The sequence below is a fragment of the Mya arenaria genome, chromosome 16 (genome assembly GCF_026914265.1).
Source record: "Mya arenaria isolate MELC-2E11 chromosome 16, ASM2691426v1".
In the NCBI taxonomy this organism is placed as follows: Eukaryota; Metazoa; Mollusca; class Bivalvia; order Myida; family Myidae; genus Mya; species Mya arenaria.
The window spans coordinates 8,387,755-8,398,645 of NC_069137.1; the positions used below are offsets into that span (position 1 = coordinate 8,387,755).

At 40.1% G+C, this 10,891-nt stretch overlaps 2 protein-coding genes across 2 annotated transcripts; both read right to left on the reverse strand.

Moving 5' to 3' along the window:
- Positions 1-3,559: 3,559 nt before the first annotated feature.
- On the reverse strand, positions 3,560-5,986 carry LOC128222416 (uncharacterized). The gene has a single exon (XM_052931401.1). The coding sequence runs from the start codon at positions 5,984-5,986 to the stop codon at positions 3,560-3,562; it is 2,427 nt and encodes an 808-aa protein (XP_052787361.1).
- Positions 5,987-6,220: 234 nt separating this feature from the next.
- On the reverse strand, positions 6,221-9,292 carry LOC128222417 (uncharacterized). Its single transcript, XM_052931402.1, has 2 exons — positions 8,924-9,292; positions 6,221-8,617 (listed from the first exon to the last, which is right to left on the reverse strand). Exons 1-2 carry the CDS (start codon positions 9,290-9,292, stop codon positions 6,221-6,223), a joined length of 2,766 nt encoding a protein of 921 aa, XP_052787362.1.
- Positions 9,293-10,891: the final 1,599 nt, after the last annotated feature.

Sequence of the window (10,891 nt, forward strand, 5' to 3'; positions counted from 1 at the left end):
TTCACTCACAATCTGAATTAAACGTATTCGATATTCCATACCTGGTACTCTTGAACAAACTAACCATTTTACAGTAATATGTCAACATGAGGAACCTTGCGCGTATGGATTACAGCCCGGAAAAAAGTTGATGTTATCGCTGTATACAGTGCTCTAATCCATCTTACTTTTTGTTACTTAATGCATGACTTTATAAAGAAATGGCTTTGTAAAAGGAATCCATAATTATACCTACATACTATTTATGTCTCTTTTAAAACAACGTGTCAGAGATATTTTTATTCAAAACCTTGAAAGTAGGATCCATGACTCCTCAAGAGCAAGATTTTACAGTACTTTCGTTAATTTTAATTTCCAACCCTATTTGAACTGCGTTAATATTCCCAAATATAGAATTGCACTTAGTAAATTAAGAATGAGCGCACATAGATTAAATGTAGAAGTGGGTAGATGGAATAGAACTCCTTTGAATGAAAGGCTGTGCCCTATATGCAATATACTTGAAGACGAGTTTCATTTTATTTTTGAATGCCAGATGTATGTTGAGATAAGAAATAATTACATACCTAGATGTTATCGTCGATGACCCTCTATGTTAAAAGCTATCGAACTTTTACAGTCAGAAAATAAACATATACTAAGTAACGTATCCATCTTTGTGTACAAGGCTTTTGAATTGAGAAATCGAAATGCTCAACTGTTACACTAAGTGTTGTTCCCTTGCCTGTCATATTGTAAATTGCACTTTTTTCATAATGTATAGTTTCAAAGAATTGCATATTTAAATGTACTTCGTTGATTATAATATGTTATTGTATGTGAATGACATTAGCACTAACACCATCACGTAGAGATATCTACACAAGAAAACTTTTTCTTTCTTTCTTTTTTCAGGCTTTCGTTCATTTTTATAACTGATCGCCATTTATATATGCAGAATATTCAATTTATCAATGATCAAGGGTCATCTTTGACTGATATCATTGTCTTTATTATGTGAACTGTTTTAAACGAAATAAACTTTGTTCTGTTCTGTTCTGTTCGAACCCCATTGGCTCGAACTCGCTTGGCTCGAAATCCTCGTTGGCTCGAACCAGATGTATGGGACCGTTTTCTTTATATTGAAGGTTTACAATTCCGCTTGGCTCAATTTTTTCGATGCTCGTGGTCTTTTCACCGGTCCCTGGGAGTTCGAGCCAACGGGGTTCGGCTGTTTTTAAAACTATATTTTTGTAACCATGTCACCAGCTCAATGTTATAGTTTGCTATTATAGCTGCAGAAATAATGTCATTGAGCTATAAATGTTTCGTGTTAGCATATACCTGACTTTAAACAAAGATAAATGTTTTAATTGTATATCTCGTGACGTGTCGTTATCATTTGACAAGGGTTATCAGTTAATAAATCGGACAATGGAACCAATGTGTGCTTTTATTATTGATAAAACATAACCAGTCAACTGATTGTTTGATTGGTAACTGATAGTTTAAGCCTTCTATAAGTGACCCCCCTGTGGCGAACATAATTGTTTGTCTATTTTAAAGTGGGAGAGCGTTTTTAGATTGAATGCCGTCTGTTCGACACACTGTAATATTGTTTCTTGGATAAATTAATTTCAGCAACACAGTAAAATAATCTAAACATTTTATTCTTCGTTAACAATTTTATAATACCGTTTTACTTAGTGAAATTCTAATAAGAGCTGGTTTAGAAATATGTTTTAAAGTCCCAAAGTAAAGTCCAATGTTGAAGTCTGAAGTCTAAATCTCTGGTCTAAAATCCAAATCAAATCTGATGTAAGAACATGAAACGTTCGTTTATATATGAGAGTTCATCCGGGTATCTTTATTTAACAAAAGCTCCGGTGCTCCGGTGCACGATAAAGTCCTGATTCATATGGAACGGAGTCTGCTCCGAACACCACGTGTCTATTTGCTCCGTTTGGAGTACGTCAATAACTCCGCCTATCTGGCTAATTCTTAAACTTGAATTAAGTTAACTTAAACTTAACAAAATAAACATAACATAACAAAAGCATTTAATTAGAAACTAAATCGTTCACGACACTCCCGACCGGAGAGATGGCGGAGTCTGTATTTAAGTAATTACCAATTCACTGATTATGCTGTGAAACGTAATTCATAAACTCTTCCTGAACACGTCTAAAGACTGTCAACGGGTCAACTGAATCTGGATTAAAATTGTCTGAATACCCCAGGGAGACAACTCTGTCCACACTATCATATACTCCGTTGACGTATCTGGTGGTTGTTCTTAATGTAACGTTTATATATTCATGCTCTTCGGTAATATTATCGTCTATATTGTCGTTGGAGGCGTTGAACACGGAAGCGTCGTCGTCGGTGGCGTTGAACACGGAAGGGACGCTGGCATCATCGTTGCTTGTGGACGGAGGAATTTCGTCGCCGTCGCTGTGCGCTGAATAAACGTCGTCGACGTTGCTGACGTGACTGTCAGCGTCGGTGACGTCTTTTGTAATACTGTCCACTGATGTATCTGTACCCATAGCGTCGGAACCAGCTGTAACTTCATCACATTCGACGGCGTTTAAGGTAATAACGTCATCAGTAACGGTGACGTCTGAATCGTAAGTGTCCGTTACGTCGGCGTTTCCGCTGATTCCAGTGTCTGTCTCACGAATCCGTTGTAGCTCACATTCGGCCTCATCATACATCCTATTGATTGACATTTCGTCGTCAATAACCGCTTCCTCAGATCCAACACCTGGCTTAATGTCCGTCTCCTGTGTTGCACCACTTGGATTAGATATTACAGTATCCAACCAATTGTCAAAATCACCATCATTGTCTTCAGATATGGCTTCGTACTGATATGTTTCTGTCAATGGCTTCCGCGCAGGTTTGTTTGGCTGGAGGACGACATTCGACGCAGACTGCTGGGCTGTAGTTTTGTCCATTTTGTGGATTAGTGTAAGGTGCTTTTTCAGGTACCCTCTGCGTATAAACTTTGACTGACAGTTTGGCATCACACACTTGAAATGCAACAATCCATTATCATGCTTCTCTTTTACATGGCGGCATAAGTTACGCTTATTCGCGTATATGCGACCACATGTCTCACACATGAACGGCATGGCTGGGTTTTGAATCTGATAACGTTTGAAGAGGTGAACTACGTCTGAAGTTGTCGAAGACTAGAGCGAAAATGATCAGTTCGAACCATGTGCTCATCGTGCACGGGCAAAATCACTTCCGCTGGCTCCGCCAGCTATTGTTAGCCTAGGTCTCCGCCAGCGATAACAATAGAACCTTAGGTAGAGAGCTCGGGGGGATTAATTCAACCGGCTCCGCTCAGCCTTTATACATAAATATCGTAAGCGGAGCTGATCTGGTATGTACATATACTTGTATAAAACGTATCCGTTCATTTCTTTGCAACATGTACCCTTTACAAGAGCTTGTATATACATGTATGCATTTAAAGGATGGTTGTAATTGCTTTATTGGGAATCAAATAAACGTGTATATTGACTATCTACACTGGCATATAAAGTTACTCATTCAAAGATCACCTTTATTAATTGTCTTTATTGAAGTATTCACTCAGTTTTACTTTCGCTTGTTCGGCGGCTGGTCGTTTGGGTCTCGAACACCGGTCCGATGACTCTGGCGTGTATGAGTCGTGTCTAGCATCGACGTTCCCCGATACTTCTATTGGGTATAGTAAGTTAAGGGGTCGACCTATGACACGCCCTGTGTGAGTCTGTACTTTAGCAGACCTGGTTTGACCATCACAGCTCTTGATAAGATCCTTAATCTTTCCAAATTTCCAACATCCTCGGGGAACATCGTCCTTTATAAGAACTACGTCACCTACCCTTGGTAAGAAGTGTGACTGTATTCTATGAGATTTGAGCTTTGTTTGAGTTCGTTCCCGGAGGCTAAGCAGATATTCTTCTCTCCACATCTTCCAAAATGAATTAAGGAGCTTTTGCCCTTTTTTCCATATTTGGAGGAGCTTTTGCGCAGAGCTTTCATACGGTGTATAATCCGTGTCACTGTCAATATCTACACTTGGTATTCCAATTTTTGGATTCAACGTCAAAAAACTCGATGGCGTTAACGTAATCATTGAATTGACGTCGTCGCCAACGTACGTGAGTGGCCTTGTGTTTATAACTGACTCGATTTCTTTGATCAATGTTTGCATTTGCATTTCTGTGAGAAGATTTCGGCCGATGGTTTTTCTCAGTGACCGTTTGACAAGGCCCACAAGCCTTTCATAAAAGCCACCCATCCATGGTGCTAGCTCTATGTTAAATATCCAATGTATACCGTTTTGTGAGGCATAGTCTTGTACGTCTTCAGTTTTCATGATATTTTTCCATATGATGTCCACGGTCTCACTGGCCAGCTTAAACTGGAGTGCATTGTCACTAAAAACTACTTCCGGTTTTCCCCTAGAGGCAATAAATCGACGCAGACACATCAAAAATTGTTCTGTGGACATGTTCTGCACAAGTTCTAAGTGAATCGCTCGAGTAACAAGACATGTGAACAAACATATCCAGACTTTGCTTGTTCCGTCTGCTCCTTTTATATATAGCGGACCCAGATAGTCTAAGCCAACCTTTGAAAAAGGAGATGACTCGGTCACTCGTGACATTGGCAGCGGAGCCATCGGTGGCATTTTGTAAGCTCCGCCCTCGTTGCGCCTGCACACAAGACACCGTCGTATAACGCCCTTTATGGTAGTGCGTCCGCTAGGTATCCAAAATCTAAAGCGAACCCTGCTTAAGGTTTGTGATACTCCACTATGCAAAGTTTCTTTGTGCATTTTGTCTATCATCATGTGTGTGAGTCGTTCACCCTTTGGCAAAAGAATAGGGTACCTGGCAGCTTCAATTAGATTGGCATTTTCTAACCGTCCCCTACACCTGAGTAATCCATTTGGATCTACATATAGACCCAATTGTCTCTGCAAGTTGTTTGGTTTCTGTTCAGAGATTGCTACAAAAGTGTCTCTGAAGCACTTTTGCTGAACATATGTAATCCACAGGTGTTCGGCGCGGTCCAGTTCCTGTTTTGTTAACACCCCACGTTCAGTTGACTTGTTTCGAAGTTTGCTGATAAATCGAAGTGCAAAAGCAGTAACTCGAACTAACTTTGTAGCTGACGAGTACTTTTCACTTTCGATTTCAAAGGGGGGTAACTCCGTTTGTGTATATGCTCCGTCAGGAGATGCTCCTTTGAGCTTCTTATCTGAATTTTCTGCTCCTTCAAGAACATGTTCAGCTGATTGTTTTTTATGCAACTTTTTGTCTTCTTCAGACTTTCTGATCAAGTCTTCGTCGAGGTCTTTCTCAGAGCTCGGCTCTATCTGCCAGTTATAACCTTGTTGTGTCAGCCACTCTGGTCCATGCCACCACAGTGTCAGCTCCTTCAACTGATGTACAGATGCGCCTCTTGTGGCGATATCAGCAGGGTTTTCAGATGAAGGTATGTGATGAAAGCTGATTGACGACTGCCGTTTGATTTCTTTCACTCGGTTTGCTACGAACACAGAAGACACGTTTTCTGAAGTGATCCAGTGAAGAACGCACTGGGAGTCAGTCCAAAGATGAATATGATCAACTGGCAAATTCAAATTGTCCTTCACAAACTTGATACATCTGACCCCAATTACAACCGCCATGAGCTCCAATCTGGGAATCGACATCTGTTTTGTCGGTGCAAGTCGAGACTTTGCGAAGATAAGGTCACACCTTGACTCATTGACACCTGTTTGATGCAGGTATATAGCAACTGCATATGCCTTTGCTGATGCGTCGCAGAAACAAAATAGCTTGTATGACGATTTTTCACAACCAACCTGAGCGATGCACCTTGGTATGGCAACGTTTGGAATTTTGGCCAACTCCTGTCTTATTGTATCCCAAAGTATGACGTCATCTGATGGTAAGTTGTCGTCCCAGTCTAGATGTTTGCTCCAAAGACTTTGCATGAGCACCTTCCCCCTCAAAAGCACTGGGGTGAAAAATCCCAGCGGATCGTAAACGGACGCTAGCTGTCTCAGTACCTTCCGTTTGGTTGGATTCGCAGTGTCATTTAACACTGGAGATTCTTTTAGTGTCAGAGTGTCATTTTTAGTGTTTCACGTGTGGCCAAGAACCTTGATACACTCAGACTTGGCCTTGTCTGTATCGGGAATCACACTGTTGACAAAATTACTATTTGTTTACCATTCTCGAAGATTCATGGCAGCGTCATGGAACATGGCTTTTGATGATGTATAAAGCTCGACCCCTTCACTTTCTGTATGTGTGCCTGTTATGACATTGTCAACGTATATGTCATTCTTAAGCTTGTTTGCGATGTCATTGTCATATTTGTCTAAGTGACACTCTATTGTAGCTCCAAGAATGAAAGGGCTTGAAATAATCCCAAACGGAACACGACAAAAACGGTATTCTTGCAAGTTGTCACCTCCTGTGCTGGGATTTTCACAGTCTTTTAGCCAAATGAATCTAGTTGCATCTCGCTGATCTGGCTGAAGTCCTACTTGAAGGAAAGCTTTCTCAATATCCGCCACAATAGCAATATTGTGAGTGCGGAATCTCATAAGTATGCCGCAGAGGTCATGCAACATAACTGGACCCCTGTAGAGGCATTCGTTGAGGCTTTTATTTTTGTCACACGTCTTGGCGGAGGCATCATATACCAATCTCAATTTTGTTGTCGACTTCTGAGGAGTTACTACTGCATGGTGTGGAAGATAGTGTTTGACAGTGTTGGTACTATTTCCACTCACCTTTTCAATAACTCCTTTTGATAGCTGATCCTGTATAACGGAGTCGTACTGTTTCAGTAGCTCTGGTCTCCCTTGCATTCTCGATGCTGTAGATTTCAGCCTACCAAGAGCTAATCCGCGATTGACAGGGAGATCGGGATTTTTTTCCTTCCATGGCCAGGTAACTTGATAACGACTGTCTTTGAACTGTATAGTCTCTTTGAATTTGGCCATGGCAGTTTCGTCATCATTTTGTCTAGGGTCGTCAATTATCCCGATAGATTCAATTGCCCAGAAATCTTCGAGATCGGGCTTCTTTGGAACATCACTATCCACTGAAGAGAACACATTTGAGTTTGTTATTCTATAAGCATCGGTCCCATAGGTTAGTATGAGCATTCCAATGTCATTCTTTTCAGCTTCCTCTTCACATGGTTCATTGATGCGACCGGTAAGTAACCAACCAAATTTGGAACTTAGAAGGTACAAACCAGGCTGTATCTCTATCCTCTGTGGCAGGACAACGTCAAGGTAGTAGTCGTTTCCCACCAACAAGTTTATGGTAGAGTATTCATTTGTGGTAGGAATGGTGTCCGCCAGGTCAACACTGCTCAGGATGTGCTGTATGTTCTCAGAGTGAGACAGATGTACAGCTTTCCTTTCTATTGTCCCTGTGATGTCAGGCACAATATTAGCAGTTATGCTCAGATATTTCCCATTGGTCAGCTTCAGACTCAATTTGGTAGTCGGCGTTTTGATCACTTTTGCTTTATTACTACCAAACGTGACTAGTTTTATTTCTTGCATTTCTCCTCTAACGAGGTCAAGCTGCTCCGCCAGGCGCTCCGTCACATATGTCCTTTGTGACCCCGAATCTAGGAGGAGTCTAATCTGGCGGCTGTTTTCACTTGTAGGACATTTTGCCTCTGTTCTTGCAGTCTGCATGAGGACAACCTCACCAGATGACACGAGAACATTTTCGTGATGTACATCATTATTTTCAGACACAAGTTCTTCTGAAACGTTCGCACTTTCTGCTCGTCTTGTGGGAATGTGTACACTAAATTTGGCGGGACAAAGACTTCTGTGATGAACATCCTTTTCACCACAATGTACACACAGTTTTCTAGCCTTACACTTATCAGTTTTGTGTCCAACTTTCAGACACTTGTAGCATGCACCTTTCAGCAAGCGTTTTCTTTCTGGAATCGTTTTGTATTTCGTACATTCATCACTCCAATGAGAGTTCGTACAGTATCTGCACTTGTTTGCATAAACACTGTTTTTGCTGTCTCCAGAGATTAGGGACTCCGCCGAGATGTGCTTTCCAGCGGAGACTGGCTTCTGACCAAACATTTTCGTTGGCCTTGCGCTTTTAATTTCAAAATTGTTGCCACTTTGAAAGTCAATTTTCTGTTTCATTTTGTTTGCAGGCTCTTGTTGGTTGCTTTGTTCAGCGTGTTCACGAGCAATTATGTAATCTCGTAATCGCTGTCGGAGTGTTTTAGCGCTCCATTCGTTTCCTGAGCCTTTCTGTACCTCCAGGTGCAAGAGTACGTCCTTTGGAATTTTCGATTTAACCATTGAAACAAACATGTTTTGATCAATGTTTTCACCTAATACTTCTAGGCTCCGCATATGTTTTTCAACTGTGTCAAGAAAGAGTCGCAAACTCTCGGTCTTGCAGTAGGGCGGAACAATATTCATCAGCTTGTGATAATGAATATCAATGATTTCTTGTTTCTTTCCGAATCTCTCTTGCAACAGGTTTACGGCAATTCGGTAATTTTTGTTACAGAGAGACAATCCGGATATTGCTGCTTTTGCTTCACCGACTAGCTTTGTCTGGAGATAACTGAATTTTTCAACGTCTGACAGTTTCTCATTTATGTGAACCGTACACTCAAAGGCATCTTAGAATTCTGACCACTTTAATTTATCACCATTGAAACACTTAAGTTCCAATTTTGGCAATTTAACTGACATTGATGGCGACTTTGATTTAGAAAGTTTGTCTAAAACCTCGTGTTGTTCTCGAACTTGTTTTTCTAAGAACTCTATTTGCTGTTGACTTTGCCGTTCTACAAATTCTTGCTGATGTGTACTCTGTTCGATCATAAAAGATTGCATTTGATGTGTAATGGTACTAACCTGTTCTTCACGGGTCGCCGTTTCCTTGGAACCACGTTTCCTTGCAGATTCCATTTCATCCAGATAATTCTCCAATACCATAGAACATTCAGTTGCTTCATCACAGATAGTATAGTCCTCGTTCAATATTTGTTCTACTGTTTCTCCTTCAGAGTCTTCTAATACTCCAACATATTTTTCACATTGGCATTCTAACTTTTCGCGATATGCTTTTAGCATTTTAATACACTTTTTTGTGTTCGTTATTTCTTCGTTTAAATCGATTTCCTCTATATCTTTTCTTGATAATTCCATGCCTTTCTGAATTTCCTTCTTAAGGCTGTTCCTGAACCTCGTCCGTACAGCCTTTATGTACGTTTTGGACGACATTGTTCAGTGTTGTACTGCTGCTCAATTCTGCAACAACTAACGCCAATCTCCTTTTTAGAGACTGTAGGCGTGTTTCCTGAGAGGCAAGTTTGTAGCCGCTCAAGACACGTGACTTCACAGATGTAGCCGCTACGCTGTTGTCACGAACGACAAATCCGTATCCGTCGGTTTTGTTAGTTCCTATGTTGTGGTGTTTCACACTGTTCACGACACGGAAAGTTCTTAATATTCCCTGGGAGTCCCGGGTTCCGGCACCAAACAAATGTGGCGAACATAATTGTTTGTCTATTTTAAAGTGGGAGAGCGTTTTTAGATTGAATGCCGTCTGTTCGACACACTGTAATATTGTTTCTTGGATAAATTAATTTCAGCAACACAGTAAAATAATCTAAACATTTTATTCTTCGTTAACAATTTTATAATACCGTTTTACTTAGTGAAATTCTAATAAGAGCTGGTTTAGAAATATGTTTTAAAGTCCCAAAGTAAAGTCCAATGTTGAAGTCTGAAGTCTAAATCTCTGGTCTAAAATCCAAATCAAATCTGATGTAAGAACATGAAACGTTCGTTTATATATGAGAGTTCATCCGGGTAACTTTATTTAACAAAAGTTCCGGTGCTCCGGTGCACGATAAAGTCCTGATTCATATGGAACGGAGTCTGCTCCGAACACCACGTGTCTATTTGCTCCGTTTGGAGTACGTCAATAACTCCGCCTATCTGGCTAATTCTTAAACTTGAATTAAGTTAACTTAAACTTAACAAAATAAACATAACATAACAAAAGCATTTAATTAGAAACTAAATCGTTCACGACACCCCCCCCACAAAAAAAAAATAAATCTGTGTACAGTACACAACTTCTGTGTGATCTTCATCTCAATTGATTGTGCTGCTTATCAGATCTCCGAACTGAGTGTCCAGCTGTGCAGTTGTTGTTGTTGTTGTTTTCAAATGATGATAAAATTATTTTAACGATGTCTTTCAATAAGAATTAGAGTTCTGCTATATATATAATAGCCCATTAAATTGATTTAACAAGGATGCTTCACAATTTCGTAATAACACTGGCGACAATGCATTTAAATTGGATTTAAATATTTATGTTATATAACACTTATTTGTTTATTTGTTTTTGTTTTATTTCCAATCGGTTAAATCAATAAAAACATTAGCTATACATACTGTTAATATAGAGACAACGAGATTATTTACTCGAAAAGTGTTAACCCTAAATGGCACTGAGCTAATAAACAAATACACAGGAAATGAACCCTACTGTGACACCAGTGTAATTAACAGAAGATGCCCAGCAGTGGATTATCATGCCATCATCCCCTAAACAGGGCCTTTAAGCTTGTAGATAAATACTAGAGATCAAGGGCGGATCCAGGAATTGACGTTAGAGGGGCCAAACCTTTTGGCATGCACCCCTCCCTCTGGACCGAAAGTATATGGCATACACTGTTTGCATATTGATTTGGGGCTACTCAATCAAGAAAAGTTTAACAATTTGTAGATGTAAATGATGCATTATGTGCGTATTGTATTATTTATTCTCTCCTATATTGTCATAAAATATGGACGATTTTAGAGTGG

Coding starts and splice junctions, on each gene's coding strand:
- LOC128222416 (XM_052931401.1), bottom strand. CDS start 5,986: ATGCAAAGTCTTTGGAGCAAACATCTAGACTGGGACGACAACTTACCA.
- LOC128222417 (XM_052931402.1), bottom strand. CDS start 9,292: ATGTCGTCCAAAACGTACATAAAGGCTGTACGGACGAGGTTCAGGAAC. Junction 8,618..8,923: donor CGGCGACCCGTGAAGAACAG/GTTAGTACCATT, acceptor AGTTATCTCCAG/ACAAAGCTAGTCGGTGAAGC.